The sequence below is a fragment of the Trachypithecus francoisi genome, unplaced genomic scaffold, assembly GCF_009764315.1.
Source record: "Trachypithecus francoisi isolate TF-2019V2 unplaced genomic scaffold, Tfra_2.0 Lachesis_group7, whole genome shotgun sequence".
Taxonomy (NCBI): Eukaryota; Metazoa; Chordata; class Mammalia; order Primates; family Cercopithecidae; genus Trachypithecus; species Trachypithecus francoisi.
In genome coordinates, this window is record NW_022681472.1 from 50,808,675 (window position 1) to 50,834,329 (window position 25,655).

Consider the following 25,655-nt stretch of genomic DNA (forward strand, 5'->3'; position numbering starts at 1 on the left):
GGACTCCAGGAGCACTACCATGTGTGGCTAATTTTTAAAAACTTTTTAGTAGGGTCGAGGTCTCGCTATGTTGCCCAGGTTGGTCTTGAACTCCTGAACTCAAGTGATCCTCCCCACTTGGCCTCCCACAGTGCTGGGATTACAGGAGTGAGCCACTGTGCCTGACCCTCCTTATCTTTTTGTGGATAAAGTTTCTGTATTTATTTTATTAGAACAGAAGGACTGAATTTCTGTTTGAATTTCTGACCCCCTGGGAAATCTTTTGGAGGAGTGTGACTCTGCTTCCCAGAGCTTCATCATCCCCACCTCGAGAGAGTTAGTTGAATCCAGGAGAGTTGAGCACCAGGCCCTGAACCTTTGGTGCCTCACCTTGACAATGCCATATTTCAATGACATTCTGCTTAGAGGCCAACAAATTGGCCTGTCCATATGTTAATTTCAACAGGAAAGCTTCCAGGTGACTGAGGATATTGAACAATGCCATTACTGCTAAGGTGATATCATCACTTTTGGTATTTTTTGCCCAGGTATTTTTTGCCTGAATCTCCCCAAGATTATCCAAAAACTAGACTAAGATTTCTGGATTCTTGCATAAACTTCTGCTTCAATGTGGCTGTCCAGGGCTGGACTCTTAAACCTCTGAAGCAGGCTAAAGAGGAAATAGTGTGGGGAAGTTGGATACAATCATGCATTGGAGGAAAAGATTTGGTTTGAGTCATTCACAGATATTCCCAGAGCAGCTATAGATTGCAGATTTCTGTGTGAGGAGCCTTGGAGTCCTCAAAGTTGAACAAAGTTCTCCATCATATTTAACAGAGCTAGAACAGCTAGAACATTGTAAGCTTCATGGAACGTTCTTTGGAGAAGCAGAGCATTTTACAGCCATTGTGTTTATCCAGGATTAGACACACAGAGGATCAAATTAACCTGCACTTATTTAGTTGGAAAGAAGTTTGAAGACAATGAAAAAAAGGATTTAGTGACTTTTATGGTAGTTGTTAAATTATGTTCAGTAGAATGCTGCATCTGACTTTATTTATGAGTGGTTTTATATTTCCAGAATATTTGGTTCCTGATCTACTTATAAAATGCTTCTGATCTTGTTCCCCATTCTTTTGACACTTCCTGATAAAAATATCTTTTGCTGTCAATCTGGAGCTTTGTTTCTCCATGAAGAATTTATGTTACTTTCTTTCTTCTCTATTATTCATTTTCTATTCGGGCCAAGGCAAGTCACAACATTATTTGTTTGTTTGTTTGTTTGTTTGTTTGTTTGTTTTTTTGAGACGGAGTCTCGCTCTGTCACCCAGGCTGGAGTGCTGTGGCCGGATCTCAGCTCACTGCAAGCTCCGCCTCCCGGGTTCACGCCATTCTCCTGCCTCAGCCTCCCAAGTAGCTGGGACTACAGGCGCCGCCACGTCGGCCGGCTAGTTTTTTGTAGTTTTTTTAGTAGAGACGGGGTTTCACCGTGTTAGCCAGGATGGTCTCGATCTCCTGACCTCGTGATCCACCCGTCTCGGCCTCCCAAAGTGCTGGGATTACAGGCTTGAGCCACCGCGCCCAGCCACAACATTATTTGTTGAACACGTGCTATGAGCCCTCAAGAGCAGAAATGAGTCTCACCTCTCTGTCTCTTTTTTTCCTCTGTACAAAAACTAACACATACAAGTCCAATTTAGAACAGTTGACTTTTAGTGAACACCTACTATGCAGACTTAATCCTTGCATCCAACTTATGTATCATCTGATAGGGAGAGAGGCCCAAGAACACAAACAATTAAAATAAGAAGCAGAATCTATAAAGTGCTACCAGGAATCACAGGAATTTGAATGATCTTGTTTGAGGATTCAGTAAAACTTTCTTTAGTAAATGAAATTTGAATTGGATCTAGATGACTGTTAAGATTCCAACTGTTACTTAACATTATTGAGTACCTGTTATGCTAGGTGCTGGGATGCAAAGTCTCTGCAACGGTAGAGTACTTAGAGACTAGTAGGGAATACAACACGTGTATTTGTCGAGACCCTGCTGGCTTAAGCATAAAAGGCACCTGGTTGGCTCATACAATTGACAAGTCCAGGAGGGGAGGTGGTGTCAGGCATAAGTGGATCTGGGAACTCAAATAATGTGATTGTTGCTTAGGTCTCCTCTTTTTTCTCCCTTTACATTTGGACTTACTCTGTGTGGTAGTGGTTTGAAGGCGTTGTGTGGAAATTGGCCACAGACAGCTTCTGGCTTACATCATCTCAGCTGTTAGAACCAAAGAAAGAGAGATCTTTTCACCTTTCATGTATATGACCCTGAGAAGAGATGCTTGTAGGCCTGGCTTGGGTCATGTGATAGCCAGAGGGCCCTGGAGTCATATTCAGAAGCCATAGCAGATCCACAGTGAATGAAGGAGGGGCAATTCTCTAACTACAGGGTGCACCTGATACCAAAGGAAGGCGGGGCCGTGGAGGAAGAGGTGTTGGGCAGATGAGCAGAAGAGTCCCTCTGAAGGAAAACAAAAAATTAGAATAAAATATGACAAAGGCTCTAATAGAGATATGTATTAAGTGCCATCAGAACACTGACAAAGGAGTGACTTATGTCATGGAGAGGGTGTTCCTGGGATAGCAAAATATATAAGTAAGGACACAGAGACAGGAAAGCAGTGGAGCTATTTGTGGTCCAATCTGGCTCAGCACTGGGTAGGTATACTGAGAGGAGCAGAAGGAGACAGAGGAGAATTTAGAGACAGGTCTAAAATGCTATTTCAGGGCCCTACTGGGTAGGGCTTGTCATAACAGAGACTCAGCCACGTTTTCTCTTCTTTCTCTTACCCTTCACCGCTTTATGTCTGGCTTCACTACCATCTTGCCATTGGCGAGTTCTGGCTAAGGAGTTCTTGTTCACCTTTCTTAACGTTCTTAGCTCCTTTCTCCTGCAAAATTCTTTTCCCTGGGCTTCCTCAATGCCACACTCTCTTGCTTCCTTCCAAACTCTCTAGCTACTGAATTTTTTATTGTGGTAAAATACATAGAACATAAAATTTGTGATTTTAACCATTTTTAAATGTGCAATTCACTGGCATTAATTACATTCATGCTGTCTAAATTGGGATAATTAGTGCTTTATTGGGTTTCTTCCAGTGGTCTCCTCCAAGCTGTAACCTCCAGAAAGGAAAGAAGGAGCTCTGTTCTGCTTGCCACTGTAGCCACTGTGCCTGTCACAGGCTACACGTTCAGTGTGTATTTGTTGAGGAACGAGTAGAGAGAGTGTTGGTTGTTTTCCATCTACCTTGCCTGATCCATTCCCTGACTTCTCTGCCTGAGGAGGCTGACCTCTGCAGACCTGGCTTCCTGGCTGGAGGACTTCTGATTGAGTTTGAGCAGAGAAGGATGCTAGCTGATCAGATGGCAAGAGGAGAGAGAAGCTGAGTTTCTGAGCTGCCTCCCTTCATGACTACAGCTCCTAAGGGCACCAGCTTTTGCACATCTCCAGCTCGCTATGGGCTCCAGGAACACTTTGGCCCTTGGCATAGCCATGGTTTCCCACTGCTGGTATTTTCTGGGTGTCTCACTATTACTTTTTTTTTTTGAGACAGGGTCTTGCTCTGTCACCCAGGCTGGACTGCAGTGGCCCAATCACAGCTCACTGTAGCCTCAACCTCCTGGGCTCAAGCCTCCCACCTCAGCCTACCAAATAACTGGGACTACAGGTGCATGACACCATGCCCAGCTAATTTTTTATATTTTGTAGAAATGGAGTCTTGCTGTGTTGCCCAGGCTGGTCTTTCACTCCTGGGCTGAAGCAATCCTCCTGCCTTGGCCTCCCAAAGTGCAGGGATTACAGGTGTGAGCTGTCACACCCGGCCCACTTTTTTGAATTCTTAACTCTACCCACAAGTCTGTAATTAGTTCTTCTGTGATCCTGACTAATAACAGAGACAAACAAAGGTAGTGAGGGCTTGCACCAGGGAAAAACAGTCAGAAAAGAGAAGAGAGGATAGATGTATAATAAGTGAACCTTACAAGATTTAACAACTGATTCCCCACATGATCTGTCTGTTCTGTGAGGGCAGGAATTGTATTTCATTCATTCTTTATCCTCAATAGCTAGTTCTTAGTAGGTACTCAATAAATATTGCTGAAATGATTTATTGGAAGGGTCAAATGATAATTCTGAGGTTCAAGTCTGTAGGCTCAAGTAAGAGGGGAAGTCAGGTTAATGTGCAAGTAGTGATTAAAGTCAGTAACAATGACACAGAATGACAGTATAGAAATAGCAGGATTTTGGCCAGGCTTGGTGGCTCACGCCTGTAATCCCAGGACTTTGGGAGGCCGAGGCGGGCAGATCACGAGGTAAGGAGATCAAGACCATCCTGGCTAACACAGTGAAACCCCGTCTCTACTAAAAATACAAAAAAATTAGCGGGGTATGGTGGCGGGCGCCTGTAGTCCCAGCTATTCGGGAGGCTGAGGCAGTAGAATGGCTTGAACCTGGGAGGTGGAGCTTGCAGTGAGCCGAGATCGCGCCACTGCACTCCAGCCTGGGCGACAGAGCGAGACTCTGTCTCTAAAATAAATAAATAGATAAATAATAAATAAATAAGTAAATAAAGAGCAGGATTTTTAGGGTCAGATTGATCTAAAATCCCAACTTTCCCATCCAATCTTGAGTAAATGACTTGACACTTTTCTTTGAGGTCAGTTTCCTTCTTCGTAAATGGGAGAAAAAAATCTCCAACTCATAGCGTTGCTGTCAGGAGTAACTGAGATGATACAAGCCGAACATACAGTGACTCTGAGAGAGACCCCCACCAAGCTAGGTATCTTGAGATGTGACACAGAGACCGAAAGGCATCAGGAACCATTCATAAGAGTTTCTTTGAAGTACATTTCTTGTTACCATGACACAAGCCGTTGGTTACCTGTGTCTCTTACACCCCTTCCTGGAATACCACAGCAGATTATTTTATCTTCCTTCAACCCTCCATTTTGTGGAATCCTAGAAAGTTACAACTTGTGCCATCATTATTCAACAGATTGGATTTTACTTTAGAACTCTGAGCTCCTCGGGGAGGACTGGTCTTTTAAAATATATATATACACACATATAATATATTAATATAATATATAACAAATATATTAAATAAATAATATATTTATTATTTATTATTTTTATTATTATAAGCCCACATGCTTTTATTGTGCCTTTGTTTTAAGCACTTGAATGAGACTGTTAGGAATACACCAACTCTGTAGCAGAGATGAAATTCAGACTTAAGCTCTCTTCCACCTTTGGTGCCCTTTGTGTCTTTTCTCCCCTATCCTTCTCTAAATGCCTTTAATTAGACCAATTCCTTTTGTTCTCAAAGATAGAATGTCTCCACCCCAACTGGACAGCTGGCTTCATGTTTTAGTCTGTTAAGAGGGACCAAAATGGTTTTGCTGAGTAAGTACGCATGCTTCCCCAAGAGGCAATGCCGTTCCAGGAACCGGGCAGACGAGAGGAAGAACTTCCCTTTCAAAACATTTTTAATTCAAATGATGACCTCTATTGACCTACACCCAGAATTAATTTTCCCTTCTAACTCGTGAGAGTTGACTTTCCTATTGTTTCTGTTGTCGCTCCTTTCTCCTTTAAGATATCTCTGTAAGGCTGGGGGCGGTGGCTCACACCTGTAATCCCAGCACTTTGGGAGGCCAAGGTGGGCAGATCACTTGAGGTCAGGAGTTCAAGACCAGCCTGGCCAACATGGTGAAACCCTGTCTCTACTAAAAATGTAAAAATTAGCCAGGCGTGATGGTGGGTGCCTGTAATCCCCACTACTCAGGAGGCTGAGGCAGTAGAATTGCTTGAACCTGGGAGGCGGAGGTTGCAGTGAGCCGAGATCATGCCACTGCACTCCAGTCTAGGCAACAAGAGCAAGACTCCATCTCAAAAAAAAAAAAGAAAAGAAAAGAAAAAAGAAAAAAAGACATCTCTGTAAGACTTATCTTTCAAAGAATCTCTATGTATCAGGTTTTATTTTCAGACTCCAGGACTTGGTGTCCATGAACATTTATTCATCATCATGTAGTTTACTCTGGTTGAACATTTACAACTTCACAGAGATGCTATTGTTGTAAATTTACCAAGGCAAGCTAGTAATTTCAGATAAAGAAAGCATGCTTTAGGCCAGGCACAGTGGTTCAAACCTGTAACCCCAGCACTTTGGGAGGCTGAGGCAGGTGGATCGCTTGAGCTAACGAGTTCGAGACCAGCCTGGCAACATGGCAAAACTCCGTCTCTACAAAAAATACAAAAACTAGCAGAGTGTGGTGGTGCACGCCTGCATTCCCAGCTACTCAGGAGGCTGAGGTGGGAGGATGGCTTGAGCCCAGGAGTTGGAGGAGGTTGCAATGAACCGAGATCATGCCACTGCACTCCATCCTGGGTAACAGAACCAGACTTGTCTCAAAAAAAAAAAAGCATGCTTTAAAGGTACAATATTGTATATTTTAAGTATGCATTAACATGTTGGGAGAGTAAGACCGAAAGACTCCTTGGAGTCCCTACAATCTAATATAAAGGCAACAAAAAAGCATACACTGAGTTTTCATTTCAAACATACAACTTATTCTTAACTTATTTCCTTCTTTCCAGGTTTCTTATACTGTAGTTCCTTTGGCTTATACAAAAACACTCCTGCTACCTCATGGAAATATTTGCACTCTAACCAGTTGATTTCAGAGCTTCTCAAAGGCTGAGAGAGACCCAAGCTGCCTTCTTTTTTTTGAGGCTCCTTGTATATTAACATTTTTTTAAATGATAAAATAAGGTTTTAAAAATTGTGATGTTTCAAGTGTTTACATTTTAACAAACTAATGCCTGTGAAACAAACAAACAAAAATTTACAGCACAACATAGTTGTGCCAATAAGAAGATAGTTAAAATATTTACTTTCAAAAATCCATGGGCCAGGCACCATGACTCATGCTCATAATCCCAATACTTTGGGAGATCAAGGCAGGAAGATCACTTGAGCTCACGAGTCAAGACTAGCCTGGGAAACATAGTGAGATTCCATTTCTTTTTTTTTTTTTTGAGACAGAGCCTCACTCTGTCTCCCAGGCTGGAGTGCAGTGGCCGGAACTCAGCTCACTGCAAGCTCCGCCTCCCGGGTTTACGCCATTCTCCTGCCTCAGCCTCCTGAGTAGCCGGGACTGCAGGCGCCAGCCACCTCGCCCGGCTAGTTTTTTGTATTTTTTAGTAGAGACGGGGTTTCACCGTGTTAGCCAGGATGGTCTCGATCTCCTGACCTCGTGATCCGCCCTTCTCGGCCTCCCAAAGTGCTGGGATTACAGGCTTGAGCCACCGCGCCCGGCCGTGAGACCCCATTTCTACAAAAAATACAAAAATTAGCCGGGCATAGTGGTGCGTGCCTGTAGTCCCAGCTACTTGGGAGGCTGAGGTAGGAGGATCGCTTGAGCCTGGGAAGTTGAGGCTATAGTGAGCCATGACCACACCACTGCACTCCAGGCTGGGCAACAGTGTGAGACTCTTTTTTTTTTTTTTTTTTTTTTAAATCTGTGGTATACTAAAGATCATGTAGTTTAGTCATGGATCTCAGTTTTATGTATTTATTTATTTAAGTCAGGGTCTCCTCTGTTGCCCAGGCTGGAGTAGTTTGATCTAGGCTCACTGCAAACTCTGCCTCCTAGGCTCGAGCCATTCTCCCACCTCAGCCTCCCGAGTAGCTGGCACTACAGGCACACACCACCACGCACAGCTAATTTTTGAATTTTTAGTAGAGACGGGGGTCTCACTATGTTTCCCAGGCTGACTTCGAGCTCCTGAGCTCAAGCAATCCTCCTGCCTTGGCCTCTCAAAATGCTGGGATTACAGGCATAAGCCACTGCACCCAGCCTTGGGTCTCAATTTTAAACTTGGAAGGAGAGTGTCTTCTTTCAATTCTACCAAAGTAGCTTTGTGTAACTTTCCCTGGAGACAGTGTTAAAAGCCTAAATCCTAAAAGGCCAGGCCAGATGGCTTTCAGCTCTGTGCTCACTTATCCTCCTCTCCCTTACCACAAGCCAAGAATATTTAGTTGATTTGGGGAAAGCACATTATTATTTAATAATACGTAATGAATTAAAGATGATCATCATCAACTCTTACCCATTTCAACTGTATAAAGAAAAACTCTGAATAATCCCAGCTTGGGTAAGTGCAGCAAAGGGCAGAGTCTAAGATCAGTCTCTCCCCGAAATGGTAAAGCCTAGCTTTTCCTTAGCTAATTTTTATTCGTGTCAGTTTGATATGTCTTGTTTAGGTCACAAGCTCCTTACAAAGGAATTCTATCCGGAGCTAGTACTAAAAACAGTAATTAATATTATTAGTTAATACTCATTTAAACTGTTTTTTTGAGATGGGATTTTTGATCTTGTTGCCCAGATTGGAGTGCAGTGGCACAATCTTGGCTCACTGCAACCTCCGCCTCCTGGGTTCAAACAATTCTTCTGACTCAGCCTCTCGAGTAGCTAGGATTACAAGCACATCCCACTACGCCCAGGTAATTTCCTTGTATTTTTAGTAGAGACAGGGTTTCACCATGTTGGCCAGGCTGGTCTTGAACTCCTGACCTCAGGTGATCTGCCCGCCTCAGCCTCCCAAAGTGCTGGGATTACAGGCATGAACCACTGTGCCTGGCTAAACTGTTTGTTTTAATATTTAAACTGAAAAACAATTTTCATTGACATTTCATTTCATGTACATTTCATTACAATTTTGTAATACATTTACCAATTTGTATTTCTAGATATGGGCTGGGCACGGTGGCTCACGCCTATAATCATAGCACTTTGGGAGGCTGAAGTGGGAGGATCAGTTGAGACCTGGAGTTTGAGACCAGCCTGAGCAACATAGGGAGATCCCATCTCTACAAAAAAAGAAAAAAAAATTAGCCTGGCTTGGTGGCACATGCCTGTAGTTCCAGCTACTTGGGAGGCTAAGGTGGGAGGATCGCTTGTGCTCAGGGGGTTGAGGCTGCAGTGAGCCATGATCACACCACTGCATTCCAGCCTGGGCCACAGAGCAAGACCCTATCTCTAAAAAAATAAAAAACAAAAAATAAAAAAATATTTATGGATGTGGAAATATCCTGAACTCCACACTTGTGAACGCAGACACTGCCACTGTCAGCCAGCACATAATACATATATACATCCATACGTAAGCAAATATCACTCACATAATTTTGATTTGAAAATATCAATTCAACTTTAGTCACAGAAGAGATGCTCAGCCATCTGCATGTAATTTGTAGCTGAAACTACCCTTTTGTGTAGACAAATTGGCTGTTCCATGGTGTTGATAGAAACCAGATATAGTTGTATTTAGATCCTCAGCATCTGGGTCAGTGGGTTATGGGAGAGAGGGTGGATGTCACTGAAGAGATTCCCATAACAGCAACAGAGAAAGGTTTAGGGGCCATGGTCTTCCTAAGAGGCTGAGAAATCTCACATAACCTCATCTGCTCCAGGCCAGCCCGGACAGAAAGTAGATTAATGAAGGTTAAGCAGTCTGGATAGAAAGTTGAGCTTCTCCTTTTTGTAAAGGAGAAAAAGCCAAGCAGAGATGTAATTTCAGCAGAGATCTTGAAAGAGGGCAGAGAAAGGAGTATTTAGAGAATAAAGGGAATTTACAAATATATTCCTTTATTGATCACACAGAATACTCATTTGAATGTCAATTTCCTCCTTCATATATTTAAAAGTTCATTAAAGAAGTAATGATTATTGTTTCTTTTAACAGTTACACATTTTTAAAGTATTTTTTCTTCTTAACAAAATACAGAATGCCCTCCCCCAAGTACACTGTATCAAATTAATGTGATTGCAAAATTCCCCAGCACAGAGTTTGGGAAGGTCAAGTGCCAAGTGGCCCTATGTGAGGGATGCTGCTTTTCTGCAAACAAACACAAAAAGCTTAGTTGTGCTTTTTTTTTTTTTTTAAGATGGAGTTTCACTCTGTCACTTGGGATGGAGTGCAGTGCCTCCATCTCAGCTCACTGTAACCTCTGCCTCCCGAGTTCAAGCAATTCTCCTGCCTCAGCCTTACCGGTAGCTGGGAGTACAGGAGTGTGCTGCCATGCCTGGCTAATTTTTGTAGTTTTACTAGAGATGGGGTTTTGCCATGTTGGCCATCCTGGTCTCGAACTCCTGACCTCAAGTGGAGGAGGCCTCAGACTCCCAAAGTACTGGAATTACAGGTGTGAGCCACTGCACCTGGCCCAGACCATGATTTTCAAGGGCTCTATGGACATGTGCTGTTAGGCTTTAATCAGAATAAATGTCAAGATCTTTTCTAATTTTAAAATTGGAATCTATTGTTCATAAAAGTTAGAAAATGCTGTCGCAATATTTATTATTTTTTTCCTTTTCTTTCTCTTTAAGAGCAAAAGAGAAAAGGATTATGTTCCTGAGAGAATTTGTGATTGTTCATTAAGACAAAGTCAGTCATCAACTAAGTTAAATAGTGACTATGCTGCAGAAAACAACTGGCAGCTATTCAGTTTTAATTCCCACACTTGAATATGAAAAATAGTTCCTTTCAGACTCTTAAAAAAAAATCCCACTAGTGTTAAACTTCAGCAGTTTCATATGAGAGGTCTCTAGTGGTGCTGGTTGGGCTCTCTGGGAAGCAGATGCTGAGACAGGGTATGGGTGGGAAAGATTTTGTGGGGAAGTAAAGTCTGCCAAGACAAAGGGGAAGGAAGCAGGCTTGGACAGGAGGAGCCAGCGGACCCAATCAGACTTGACGAAGACTGTGGCAAAGCCAGGAGAGCCCTGAGCACAGATAGTACATTAAAAGAGTCTTCTGTGTCGCGGAAATGTCTATGCCCTTGTCTACTGCCTGCCTCCATCACTGCTGCGGGCCGCCCGGGAAACAGCAGGATCTTGGCTGCAAAGCTGATGCTGGTCCTTAGGGAGCTGTAAACTGGAGGCTGTCACCAGCCACGCTGCTTCATGTGTGTCGTGGGAGTATCAGAGAAGCACCAGGGCCTTCAGTGACACGTGCTAGCCACACTTTTACTACATTTCTGGAGGAGACGCTACCTTTCATTCTCAAAAATCTTCAAATCTTACCCATTTCCCTGCCCCTCACCTTCTCCCTTTCCCAAAGAGACAAGTCTAGGTTCCTCTCACTTTGTTATGTAGAGCAGTTCAGCACAATCGAAATAATTATTCTTTCCTAGTGGACAGTCATCTTCAAAGAGTATTTTCCCTGGATATGAACATGTCAATCCCTTAATCTGATAAAATGGTTGTGGGAAATTCTTTATGTGGCACTTTCCCCTTTTATTTCGGAGGGAAATAACTGGGCATGGTGAGAACAGAGAGTGACATTTGAGAGCTGGAGATGGGAATGTTACTGCCCTAGATGCAGGGGTTGCCCTCCTGGAGTACACTCTTTTGACCTCTCACCTTCTAAGCTCACTTTTGGGGCTTAAAGTTTTACACAGATCAGATTTGGGTTTAGGGTGGGAGTGGTATAGAAGCTAAAGAGTTACTTCATTCAATATTCATGCCTTAACTCCTAAAATAGAATTTTAGGGATTCAGACACCACCCCTTGCCTCTAGTTGACATTTGATAAATGTTGATTGGGATGTTTAATTAATAATTAATTCTGTACAAAGAAGAAATTTTACGCTATAAACTCAGAAGTATAATAAGTATCTTATACTTCTGAGTATTTGTTTAAAACCTAATGGGCATGCCTGTCTCTTTCCTGTACTGAAATTCTGGAGCCTTATGGATATGCATCATTATGAAGACTGTCTTTTCCACAGGATAGGTTCCTAAACATGGAATTTTCAGGTCAAAGGGCAAGTGAATTTTGAATTTGAATATATAGTTCCACATACTGACTCATCCTCAAAAGTATAAGTTTCTGATTACCTGCACATCACTGGCCTGAAAGTCATCAATCTTTTCAACTGCAGATAGGTAAAAATTCCATTTTGTTTTTATTTTAATTTGCATTTCCCTGGCTACTGGCAAGATTGAGCACTGTTTTATATGCTTATAGCATGTGTACTTCCTTTGATCCACTGGATCATTTGTCTTCTTACTGCTTTGTAAAACCCTTATGTAAGTAAGGGCTCTTAACTCTTTTCTTCATGTTTATGCTCATTTAATTTACCATTTGTCTTTTGACTATCTATAGGCTAGCAGAGACACAGTCCCCTGCCCCTCAGCTCATATTCCAGTGAGAGTATCAGAGGAAAGACAGATAACCTGATAAAGTTACACACAGATAATATATCTCAATAAATGTCAGATGGGGCACTTCTAATATTTGAAGGCTAAATTTGTTTTCTCATTAAAAGTACCTTTAGGCTGGTTACAGTAAACTCATGCCAGCACTTTGGGAGGCAACAGCAAGACTCTGTCTCTACAATAAATAAATAAATAAGCCAGGTATGGTGGCACATGCCTGTGGTCCCAACTACTTGGGAGGCGGGAAAATCGCTTGAGCACAAGAGGTAGAGGCTGCAATGAGTTATGATCGCACCACTGCATTCCTGCCTGGGCAACAGAGTAAGACTGTCTCAAAAAACAACCAAAAAAACCCTTTTTAATGGGTAATAAAAATAATGTAACTCCATAGAAGGTTACTGGCATACTTTCATTATTAAGTCAGAGAAAAGATCAGTACTTTTAGTTTTGCCAGAGTTTGACCTCTTTTAACCTCATTCGACTTCTATCCCTTCTCGCATGTCCCTTATCAACCTACCACTCCCAAATTCCATACTTCCTCAGAATGTTTCTTTCTACTCTTTTCAAAGGAATGGTACTTGTAAGTTTGTGATAGAGATGTTGTTTCTTTTTCTTCTTCTCCTTTTTTTTTTTTCTAGAGGCAGGGTCTTGCTTTCCAACCCAAACTATAGTGCAGTGGTACCATCATAGCTCACTGCAGCCTCAAACTCCTGAGCTCAAATGATCCCCCCACTTCAGCCTCCTGAGTAGCTAGGAAGTACAGGTGCACACCACCACACCTGGCTAATGTTTTAAAATTATTTTTTGTGAGACAGGGGTCTTGCTATGCTGTCCAGGCTAGTCTTAAACTCGTAGCCTCAAGGGATCCTTCCATCATGGCCTCCCAAAGTTCTGGGATTGCAGGTGTGAGCTATTGCACCCAGATGGAGATTTTGCATTGATCACCACTGAGCCTTTAAACTCTAAATAGATAAATAAATGACATCTGAGAAGGCTTACTTTCTTCAAATAGTTGATTATGCAAAAAGAAGTTTCAAATTTTAGTATCTTAAAATCGGAGAGCCTATTTCCCTGTTTAGTATTCACTCACTTAACAGATATTGATTGCATACCTCCATATACTAGGCACTGTTTTAAGTGCTGTGGGTATAACATGACATCCATGTGTTCATGGGACTTACATCCTAGTCTGGGGGAAGAGTGACATTAAGCTAGTAAAAATAAGTATATAATATATCAGATGGTGATATATACTGCAAAGAAAAAAATAGGGCAGCATAAGTGGGGAGTTACAAGATGAATTGTGTTCCCCCCACCAAATTCCAACCTCCAGTACTGGGAATGTGATATTATTTGGAAAGAGGTTCTTTGAAGATGATCAGGTCAAAACGAGAGCACTAGGATGGTCCCTAATCTCAGATGACTAGTGTCCTTATACAATAGGGAAATCTGGACACAGACATGCACACAGGGAGAATGCCATGTAAAGAAAAAGGCAGAGATGAGGGCAATGCTTCTGCAAGCCAAGGAACACTGAAGACTGTCACCAAACCACCAGAAGCTAGCAGAGAGGCACAGCACAGATCTTCCTCGTAGCCTGCTGAACAAAACAACTCAGCTGACAACCTGATCTCAGACGTCTCGCCACCAGAACTGTGAGACAACCAATTTCTGTTGTTCAAGACACTCCGTTTGTGGTGCTTTATTATTGTAGCCCTAGGGGACTAATACAGAGAGGGAAAGGAAGATTTTAGATTGGGGGGTGAGGAAAGTTGACATGTGAACACATACCTGAATTGGGTCAAACCGTTCACTGTGAGTCGCATGTATTAGGTAGAGGGAACAGCACATGCAAAGGAAGGCCCTCTGGTGGGAGCATGCTTGGCATGTGTAAGGAACACCAAGTCAGGATACCTGATGTATAATGAACAAAGTGGGGGAAAAAGGGAGGGGACAGGCTAGACCATGTTGGGACCTGTGGCCATGTGTGGACATCTGGCCTTTTCTCTGGGTAAGATGAGAAGGTATTGGAGGGTTGTGAGCAGAGAAGTGACACCCCCATTGTCACAAGTAGAGAATTCAGTTTTCGGTTAAGTAGAAAATAAGTTCCAAGTTCCTGGTTTATGGTTTTGCTTGTGCATCTGCATTAGCCAGGACTCTTGGGTTGCAAGTGACAAAGATCCAACTCAAACTCTCCCAAGCAAGGGAAATAATTTACTAACTCACATAACCAACAAGCCTATGAATACTTTAGGCACAGCTAGAATTTGGGGATCAACCCATATTGTCAAGAATCTGTCTCCTTTTATTCTTCTTCAGCTCTGCTTTTTCTCTGTTGACTTCATTTGCAGGCAGGCTCTTACAGTATTGCGGCAAAAGAACCCCTACCAGCTCTAGAGTTTCATGCTTCTCAGTGTAGGAAATATCAAGCAATGTTCTCTCTTCTTCACCATCTGTATAATCCTCCTCAAAGTGCTGGTTGGCTTCCTCAGGTCATGTGCCGACACCTGCAGTAATCAATGATAATTTCTAGACATAGTCCTCCAATTGGCTGGCCTGGATCATGTCTACTACTGTGGAAAGAGAGCAGACCCACAGGTTGGACTGTCTGGGTGGATGAGCATTTACCAAAAGAAAAGAGTTCTGTCAGGGTGGTGTTGCACAGCTCCAGACTCTAATCCATTTTATAGTCCATCTGTTTGGGACCTCCTGGAGTTGTGCAATGTACAGCCTGAGAGGCCATACACAGGGGTTCTTGGTTCTATAACCTAAATAAGGAGGAAAGGAAGCTGGGCAGCCCAAACAGCAGGCATCCCCTACTGTATCTAATTACAAAGTTAATCATTTGTAACTTTAAGAAAGGACTTTTTAAAGAAAAGACTATTTATGACAAGGTCTTGGCTGGACTTCTGGCTTCCTGGAACAAAATGTGACATAAAATTCAAATCTACAGTAGATATGTAAATACATTTGTTTTAATTTACCCAGGGAACAATACCTAATAGTTCTAACTGAGGCACGCTTTTAAACTTAGGACAAGCAGATAATTCACCTTTGACAGCAATAGTATAAATGGAGTTATAATTCATAAATGCAATGGTTCTTCCAAGAACTTTGAGCATTCACTTATTTGATAACCATTAATATTGATAGGTACTGTGTTGGAAATTGCAAATATAGTAGAAGAACCAAACAAACTTGGTTCCCTTCCTCAAGAGTGAGATGGACATTTAGCAATGAACATACAATACATACTTTTATATAGTGATAAGTGCCAAGAAGGAAAAGAACTGGGTTCTATCAGAAAAATTAGTAGGAAGTGTGGAGCTGATTTAGACTGGGATCAGGGACTTACCTGAGCTTGTGACATTTAAGAAGAGTGGTAAGGGATAACTAGAAATTAGCCAGATCAAGAGTGAGAAAGAGAGGAAGAATATCCCAGGCAGAGGAACTGACATAGGCAAAGGCTTTAAAGAGCTTAAGATATCACCAGACATTCCTGGCCAGGCCCACTGTTATCCCAGATGCTTACCATTTCCATTGTTTATTGACGTCCATGATATTTCAAATGAACTAAATCATATACATCCTCTTTTCATCATTACCTGGTAGACTGAATGTTTAGATTCTCCCCTGTGATTGTGCCTTACATATATTAATGTATTAATATATGAAGATCACAAAGTGATAAAAGTGTTCAAAAGGTAGAATTTATTAAAGGATGATTATATACTTATTTCATGTTGACAATATGCCTTCAATTGCTTTGCAATCTTTTAACATTTCTGTTTTTATAACTTCATGGTAAGAAAAAGAGGATGAAATGAGTTAGAAAGAGCTGGAGACACCAAGTGTAGATAGGAATTTCACATTTGAAGTTAATTCTTGGAAGTTCTCTTCTGGCATCTGCTAAGTGAAGGATGGAGACCTAGGTCCTAACTACTGGTGAGCAGTTAAAACTTGAACATCTGGCCAGGCGCGATGGCTCACGCCTGTAATCCCAGCACTTTGGGAGGCTGAGGTGGGCAGATCACAAGGTCAAGAGATCGAGAGCATCCTGGCCAACATGGTGAAACCCTGTCTCTACTAAATATACAAAAATCAGCTGGGCATGGTGGTGCATGCCTGTAGTCCCAGCTACTTGGGAGGCTGAGGCAGGAGAATCACTTGAACCCGGGAGGCGGAGGTTGCAGTGAGCTGAGATTGTGCCATTGCACTCCAGCCTGGCGACAGAGCCAGACTCCATCTCAAAAACACGAAAAACAAAAAACAAAACTTGAACGTCATGGTCCAAGTCCTTCATCAATCAGAGTCCCGACAGGAGACACAAGAAAATAATTTGGGGTGCTTTATATACAAAGGGACTATTTTCACAGGTCTATGTATGCAGGCATCTGGTGCCTCCTCCTCCTCCTCCTCCTCTCTTCTTCCTCTTCCTCTTCTTCTTCTTTTTTTTTTTTTTTTTTTTTTTGAGACAAGGTCTTGCTCTGTTGCCCAGGCTGGAGTGCAGCAGCACAATCATGGCTCACTGTGGCCTCAACCTTCTGGGCTCAAGTAATTCTTTTGCCTCAGCCTCCCAAGTAGGTAGGACCACAGGTGTACACCGCCATGCCCAGCTAATTTTTTGTATGTGTGGACACGGGGTTTCACCATGTTTCCAGGCTGGCCTCAAACTCCTCAGCTCAGTTGATCTGCCTGCCTTGGCCTCCCAAAGTGCTGGGACTACAGGTGTGAGCCACCATGCCCCACCCATCTGGTGCTTCTTAATGAGCTGTAGGCACAAAGGGATGAGGAGACTGAAGTGAGGGGTCATACAGAGGCATGTGGAGTCATGTAGAGTCATGGAGACCACCTTACAGGAAGGGAACAAGGGGATTAAGCAACCTGACTTTCCTTTCCTTCATCTCTCCCTCCCTGTCTTTGATTCTATATGAACCCAACTAGAAGCCAGAAGTCACGAGCATCCATCCATGTGGTCCATACAGGTCAGCCCTCCAGGTAGAAAATAGGATGAAGAGGAAGAGTAGATCTGACCTAAAGAAGCAAATGTATTTTGCCATAAATGTCCACAGACTTTCTACCAACCCTTAGGTGTTTAACTAGCCAGTAGCTGGTTGTCTAGTTCTATACAGTTTTTCCTGATAATATTTCATAGTTCATAGAGGCTGGGTGTGTATTAGAAAATAACAAAAGGGTTTATCTGCTGATTCCTAGGATGCCCTACAAATTGGATAGGTAGTGTCAACTCCTGCTTTTCTAGTTTCAGAGTTATTTACTGTGGCTTTTTTTGTTGTTGTTGTTGTTCTGACCTCTAGCTAGTCAACTCCGAAAAATGTACAATCCAACAGACTTCTGCAATCATGTGCCTTGGAACAAGTCCCTAATTAAATGATGACATCCTTTGAAGAAAGACATTTTGTCATACTGCTATCACCTCCACTGCTTATCTTGGTTTTTCAGTATTACAGAAGTTTCCAAACAAGAAGAATATGGAAAATAAGATAATGTATATTCATATGTCTGCCATCCTGATTTAGACAATTTTAATAATTTGACATGTTTGCTTCAGAATATTTTTTTTTCTGAGACAGAGGGTCACTCTGTCACCCAGGCTGGGTGCAGTGATCATGGCTTATTGCTGTCCTAACCTCCAGGGCTTGAAAGATCCTCCCAACTCAGCCTTTGAGTATCTGGGACCACAGGTATGCATCATCATGCTTTGCTTTTTTTTTTTTGTAGATATGGGGTCTCCCTATGTTGCCCAGGCTGGTCTTGAACTCCTGGGTTCAGGCAATCCTCCCGCCTTGGCCTCCCCAAGTGCTGTGATTACAGGTGTGAGCTACCATACCTGGCCTGCTTTAGAATTTTTAAATAAATAAAATATCACCAATACAGTGAGGGCTTCTTTTTACCTCCCATTACCTCCTATTCATTCATTCATTCATTCATTAACTTTCATGTCAGAAAAATGTTTGAGCAACTACTCACTAGACTATAAGGTCAGGGGATAAATACAAATAAGCTTAAGTCTGTTCCCTTTCCTCAAGGTGCTCCCAATCTGTTTTGTGGGGACAGACAGGAAAACATCTGAGAAGACAGGTGGGGGTGGGAAGAGAGGGTGTGCAACCCAGACATTGGGATAAAAACCCAGACATTGGGATAAAAACACAAACACAAATTGTATTGAACTGATTGAACTGATCTTGGTACATTAGTGGACAGCAACCCAATGCAGGTGCCAAAAGAGAAATGAGAAAGAGAAGGAACAGGACAAGATGAAGAAAGACGAAGAAATTACATCATACTCCTTTAGGCTCCTAACCACTTCCCCCTACAATATACACAATGGGTGATGAGGTGATTTTCACAGATATGCTATATTCCCTGGGCACTTGACTTAGGGGCTATGGCATAGACAAGGTATTTGTGGTTTCTGGTACATAGCTGTAACTCCACCCTTTTCTCTCCCATGTTGAAAATGACATTATCACCAGGATAACCTGAAGTCATCTCTAATATACATACATATATATATATATATTTAGAGACAGAGTCTCGCTCTGAGGCCCTGGCTGGAGTGTGATGGCATGATCTTGGATCATTGCAACCTCCACCTCCCAGGTTGAAGTGGTTCTCCTGCTTCAGCCTCCTAAGTAGCTGGGACTATAGGTGTGCACCACCGTGCCCAGTTAATTTTTGTATTTTTAGTAGAGATGGGGTTCTGCCATGTTGGCCAGGCTGGTCTCAAACTCCTGGCCTCAAGTGATCTGCCTGCCTTGGCCTCCCAAAGTGCTGGGATTACAGGCATGAGCCACTGCACCCCTCCTCATCTTTAATATATACACAAAGCAAATGATAGTATTTTCAAACTTTAGTTATTATTCTAATTAGAAACAACTTGTGCAGAAACAACCCACCATACCCATGTGACAACTACGACAAGTCTTGTCTGTGTCTTATGTAGGGGTCATCATCAATCTTCCTCTTCCTACCTGTGATTTTGTGTGCATTAAATCTATGGAACATTTAGCAGGTATGCCCCAGAATGGCTGATGGTCCATTTTTGGTAGGTGTAGATAGAGAAAAAAAAGCCTAAAGAAATGACAGCTTTGGTATTGAAAAATTGGCAGTATAAGATCATAGTGGAAACCAAAGAGGGAAACGAATAAAACTGCAATTGCATAACATAGTGACCACTTTGCCTCTTCTTGTTTCTGAGAGAATAGTGTGTAGGTGTCCTTTTAGCAAATGAAAAATCTGCCACCTAATAGGTATTTGACATTGGCTAATTTTGTTCGTTTCTAGTGCCCCTTCCATACTAAGTGTGTAACCAGTACTAAATGCTCAAAAACTGTTGAATTGATAGATGACTTTCTTTCAAATCCAAAATTGTACAATTCTATATTTTTAAAAAAAAATAGTAATTGAGGGCCGGGCAGCATGGAGGCTCATGCCTGTAATCCCAGTACTTTGGGAGGCCGAGGCGGGAGGATCGCCTGAGGTCAGGAGTTTGAGACCAGCCTGGCCAACATGGTGAAACCCCATCTCTACTAAAAATACAAAAATTAGCTGGGTGTGGTGGTGGCTGCCTGTAATCCCAGCTACTTGGGAGGCTGAGGTAGGAGAATTGCTTGAACCTGGGAGGCAGAGGTTGCAGTGAGCTGAGATCATGCCATTGCACTCCAGCCTGGGCGACAAGAGTGAAACTCCATCTCCAAAAAACAAAGGTAATTGAGGACAAGGAAACTACCCAAAAAGCATGATGCATTCAAGTTTCTCTTTTTCATAGCTGATGATAGGTTCCTTAAAATCAGATAACTGTAAGGCTTGACTATTAAACGAATAGTGGAAACCCTTCACAAGGGGAAATATTCCTTTCAATTTTGTATTTTCTTCATATGCTGCCCTTCTTAAACTTGCTGAGTCTGATTTGCTCTTTCAGTCGCTAAGACTGCAAGCCTATGTGGTGCCTTGTTGTAAATGAGAAGGTCCCCATCTGGGCTGAGGCAGCCCTGCAGGCACATGCCTCTGTGTGTGAAGAGAAAGGCTGCCCTTCCTCTGAGCAGAGACAGTCCCACACCAGCCCACACCAGCCCCTCTTGCTCCCTCAGCCAGGCATGTTTGTGCAGTGCACACACTGCATAACCTGGTGTCTTATTTCCGGTGCCAAAACACTTGGTCTTCAGAACAATACACTAAACACCTCCCAATGCCAGGCACTTGGCCAGGCACTGGAGATAAAAAGAGGAGTAAGAAACTTCTACCTTTGGCAGTCTGGGAATAGGGCCATATAAACAGATCACCACAATAAGCCCTGGCAAAGTGATCAAACATGAGCACAAATTGTTATAGGATCAAAACTGAGGGAACAACTCTTTTTTTTCTCGGATGGGGTTATGGTCAAGGAAAATTCAGGAAGGAAGAGGCATTTAAATAGGTGTTCATAGGATGAGTAGAAGTTCATGAAATGGGAAAAGGGCATTAGAACTTTTGTGGTGACAATGACAAACTTCGAGCTCTCCTCCTATAACCCCAAATCTCAGGAATGCCTTGAGTTGCAGCTTAGTTACTTTGATTTAGGTCTTGAATCACACCATTTTTGTTGGGTTTGTCTTTCTACATGTCTTTCTGCCTTTGAAGTGATCCAGACAAGCTTAGCAGTGGGGTTTGTAAAACCAGTGTAATAAACAGCGCTCATTTGCCAGGACTGTCCTCTGTGTAGCTCTCTTGGGAGTCTGTAGAGGCAGCCATAGGTGGCTGGTTAAAGGCTAGGGATTTGGGATTATCACCAAATGGCCTCCTTGAAGATACAGCACACAAGCACATTCCAGAAAGAGGGAACAGCATAATCCCACAATATTTTGTTTGCCAAATGGAAATATCTTTAGTGACAAATATTTAACTTAGCACCAGGTGTGACCTTCAGTTATGCAATAGAATTGTGGAACAGCTAGGATGAAATTTCTTATTTCCCTAGAATGTTTTGTCCAGAAACACTATCCCAAGGCAACAGACTGTATTTCCAACTCTTGTGAGCCTTTTCCCTTCTTGGCACATGCTACTGGTTGCTAGACGAATCAGGAGGCAGTATGTGCATAGAACAGCTCCTCACAAGTCACAGTCATTCTCAGAAAAAAATTCAGTATGCGTCCTTTTGGCAGGAAGTCAGAGACATGTTCTCTGGACCATTAAGAGACAGCAGTCATATGCCAGCATCGAACTGATTGCACGGGGCAGGGGTGGGGAATGACTTATTCTTTTCCTAGTGTAGGCACTCTGATCTTGCTTTGATGTTTTGAAATAATGGTGTCCTCTGAACCTGTTTGTGGAGTTCAAGACAGACTAGAAGTTTCACTGGGCACTATTCTACGCAGTAACAACATCATCAACAGCAACAAACTCACCATGTTTTTACTGATTAGCTCCACCTGTCCATTTCAGGCCACACACTGATTAGCCTGGTTCTCCTTTGATGAGGTGGTGCTGAGAGGCAGCACCAGCCTTCAGGAACCTGCCCCAGGGCCCTCATTGCAGCAATCTGATAAAGAAGAAATCACGCAGGAGTACCTCCCTGATTATTATGACCCTCCAGTCCTCCTTCTGAATCACACCACAGACTAGGTAATGAAAAACCCAGCCCACATTAGTACCCAGGAAGGAGTCATCAAAGAGAACACGAGACAAACTCAAGAACACTTTGTAAACTCAAAAGAACAGAGCAGGTCAAAGAATAAAGATCGGCAGCAGCAAAGAGTTGAAGAAGTGTCACCCTGTATTTAGGGGTCCTGCTAAAGAGAGTCATGTATCAACAAAGAGCATCCAGGAAAGTATCATGCATCAAACTATCTGCATTCACCCTTAAAGCCTTCACATTCCTCAGCTCAGGAAAGATTCCCCATTCCCTAGTTGCTTATGTCAAAAATTTAGAAACCATCATTTATTTCTCCCTTTTATTTCCTTCCTCCCCCATCAATCAATCAATCAATCAGTCAGTCAGTCAGCAAGCCGCCCTCTAAATTATATACTGATCCATCCACCTCTTTATAACTCCACTGCATGGGTATAACTTCACAAAAGTCTGAGGACTACTGGTGTCCAAAGTAGGGGGCAGCCTTGTGAGGCTGAGCTCTGAACCTGTGGATTCTGTCCTAACTGTGTAGTCCTGAAAATGCTTGGTGTGGAAGATCTATACATTTAGTGTCAGAAGTGTTGCATAAGTATAGAAAAATTGCTTTTCCTTTTTAATAGTGGTTCATCTAAATTTATTTAACTGTGGAAAATACAAGGAAGGGCATAGTTAATGTGTTACATCTATCAATAAGATCAACTATAATGCTGTAATAAAAAGTGTTTATGAAGGTTCAATATAATAAAAATACCAGTTTTCCTAGGTATAAATTTAACATAGCTGTAATAAAACTACCTTCAGAATTCTTTTAATCGAAAAGCTGATCCTAAAAGTCGAATGGGAAAATAAACAAGAATGGCCAGGAAGACTGGGGAAGAGAAAAAGAGTAATGAAGAAGGACTAGCCCTATTAGATATCTATGAAAACATATTGTAAAGACACAATAGTTAAAAGAGCTTACTACTAGAACGTTAATAGACAAATGGAACACTATAGACACAAAATATATGCATGAGTTTATTCTGTGAAAAAGGAAGCATCTCAAATCAAAGGAGGAAAAGGTGGAATACTGAATCAATGATAGTAAGACAACTACTAGATATAAAGAAAAAAGTTGGATCCATACCTTCCTAATATTTACCCCTCCAAAAACAAAAAAATGAAAGAAATGTAAAAAAGTGAAATCTACAAGTACTACAAGAGAAACCAGAAGGACTAGAAGAAAGCAAGGGATTCTTTTAACACATTTGAAATGGGGAAGGCCTTTCCAAAGACTGTGCAAAATCCAGAAGCCATAAAAGTAAATATTGTAAATTTGACTACATAAAAATATATTGCAAAATTTCTGCATGGCAAAGATTCCACAAGCAAAGACAAAACTAAACCAAACTGGGGAAAATAATAATGATCTATATTACAGACAAAGGACTAATCTCCCTCAGGTGTCATGGCAGCTAGCTTCCCACAGAGTAAGTGATGAGAGAGAGAGAGAGAGTGCACCCAAGATGAAATATGGAAGGTGCAGACCTTTTATAACCTGATCTCTGGAGTGATAATTGAGTTTTTCTTTCGAATTTTTCTGATTTGTTTCCCCGTGGTATCATTTATCTTGTTTCTTGTCTTTTTCTTAGAAACTTTAAAATTAGATTTAGAAGCTTAATTAACTTTATGTTAAGCCTTTTTGCCAAGAATATTTCATATGTAGTATATTGAATTTTATGTGTCCTTTTATTAGTGAAGCAACTTTCTCAGAAGCACCACAGTGGACTTGTTCTCAAGTCTGATTGGCCAGATCAGGGAAATATGCACTGTCCTGAACCAATCACTGGTGATGAAAGGACCTGCCACCGGAGTTCTGCTACTACACAGGATGAAGAGAGGTAATCTCAGAGAGTAAAAACCAAAGTTGCATGAATTGGTTAGAGTTCTTAGGTCCAGAGGACAAGGTGCTTTCCCTTGGGTTTAAACAGAAACATTAACTTGGAGTCACAAAGGCAAGTGGCCAGAGTTGTGGCAGAAAGGTAAACTGAGGCCACATCATGGAAGGACTGCATACAACACACAGTAAATACTGCCAAGTAGGGAAACGCCATGATCAGATGGACATTTTAGAAAGAACCAGTCTGGCCACAGCAAGAAAAGTCTAGGCAAATCTGGAGGCAAGAGGTGTCACTGGGATTCAAGTGTAGGCAACTGCTGGCTGGGATCAGCTAGTTGGTAGCAGCTAGACCCACCTCTAATATTTGAGGGGCCTGAAGGTAAGAGTACCAAAGGAGGCCAACATACCATGCGAACAAATATTCAAAGTTAATCCCAGTGCTATGGGAGGCTAAGGTGGGTGGATCATGAGCTCAGGAGATCGAGACCATCCTGGCCAACATGGTGAAACCTCATCTCTACTAAAAATACAAAAATTAGCTGGATGTGGTGGCATGCGCCTGCAGTCCCAGCTAGTCTGGAGGCTAAGGTGGGAGATTCGCATGAACCCGGGAGGTGGAGGTTGCAGTGAGCCTAGATCTCGCCACTGCACTCCAGCCTAGAGAGGGTGAGACTCTGTCTCCAAAAAAAAGTTATAAATCAAGCTAGTGAACTGTCAAAAGCTCTGTTTTCCTGCCTTGATAAACACATCTTCCCAAGGACCTGAAAGGTCAGGTTTACGTTGAGAATTTTGACTCCTTGGAGTTCCATGCTCGATCTTGGAGCCCCAGAAAAGCAGGCTCTGGCCTACGGCCTTCCTCACTTCCCTTCCCTGTCCAAATAAGACTGTGGAATAACACAGATATTTGGAATGTTTGGATCTTACCTGACTACTTACTATTTATGTGAACTGAGGCACTTTAGCGTCTATAATTTTCAAGTGACAGCCATTGGGGGTAAAGCAGGAAACAAAATAATGGCTCTGCCCATGTGGAACCCAGAGGATAGTGGGAGAAAGAAGTCAGCAAACAGGTGAGCTACAGGTAGTGGTTGATAATGGCCTACTGTGTGGCTTCTCTCAGAGATGTGTGTGCTTTTCTCCTGGAGGTGTTAGGTGGCCAGTGGTTCCCCAACAGGGCGGCATTTCCAGAGGCCTTTGGGGGTGTGTGGGCGTTTGGTGGTCACCAAGCCTGGGCATTCACGTATGGCAAACTTTCAGCAACGTGCGGGACAGCGCTATTGCGCCCAAAGTGCCAAGGGAGCACCTGTTGAGAAACGGTGCAAGGTGTTCTGTCCTCATGGTGGATTTAGGGTATAGGGGAGGCAGGGCGTGATTCTGACAGCTACTTCTTTCACCAGCAGCACCCATCCATCCCTTCTTGTAGGTGCTCTGAGGTCGCTTGTTGGGGAAGGAGAAGAGTCCAGGAGGGGTCGGACGGACTTGGGCGGGTCTTTCCTGGAACGAGGGCCAAAGAGTCGCAGCGGCGGCCCAGATGCAGAGGACCACAGCGACACCTGGCTCTTCTTCAAGCGGCGTCCGGAGGCGGCCTTCCAGCGACTCAAAGGAGTTTAAGGGGACCTGCAGGGGCGTGGCGGGGGCGTGGCGGGGGCGTAGCTGCGCGCCGACTGCGTGAGGTCGAAGGGCACGCAGTGTCGGCGTCATGGCGGCCTCCGTGCAAGGCTCTGCTTGGGGACCGTTGCGGCTTGGCATCCCCGGCCTGTGCTGCCGCCGGCCGCCTCTGGGTCTGTACGCGCGCGTGCGGCGGCTGCCCGGGCCGGAGGTGTCTGGGCGGAGTGTGGCTGCGGCCAGCGGACCGGGCACCTGGGGCACTGACCACTACTGCCTGGAGCTGCTGCGG

At 43.0% G+C, this 25,655-nt stretch overlaps 1 protein-coding gene across 8 annotated transcripts in view; it reads left to right on the top strand.

The window, feature by feature from the left end:
- NDUFAF6 (NADH:ubiquinone oxidoreductase complex assembly factor 6) overlaps positions 1-25,655 on the top strand; it is a 113,329-nt gene that overhangs the window by 50,858 nt on the left and 36,816 nt on the right. For 4 of the 8 annotated variants that reach the window (XM_033202662.1, XM_033202666.1, XM_033202663.1 and 1 more), the window contains 2 exons: positions 23,615-23,759; positions 25,182-25,654. In XM_033202662.1, coding sequence (XP_033058553.1) covers positions 25,458-25,654 — 197 coding nt within the window. In that variant the 5' untranslated portion in view covers positions 23,615-23,759; positions 25,182-25,457. Of the gene's footprint in view, positions 1-23,614; positions 23,760-25,181; position 25,655 lie in introns of those variants that run through there. The other 4 variants (XM_033202667.1, XM_033202671.1, XM_033202669.1 and 1 more) reach the window with 2 other exon arrangements.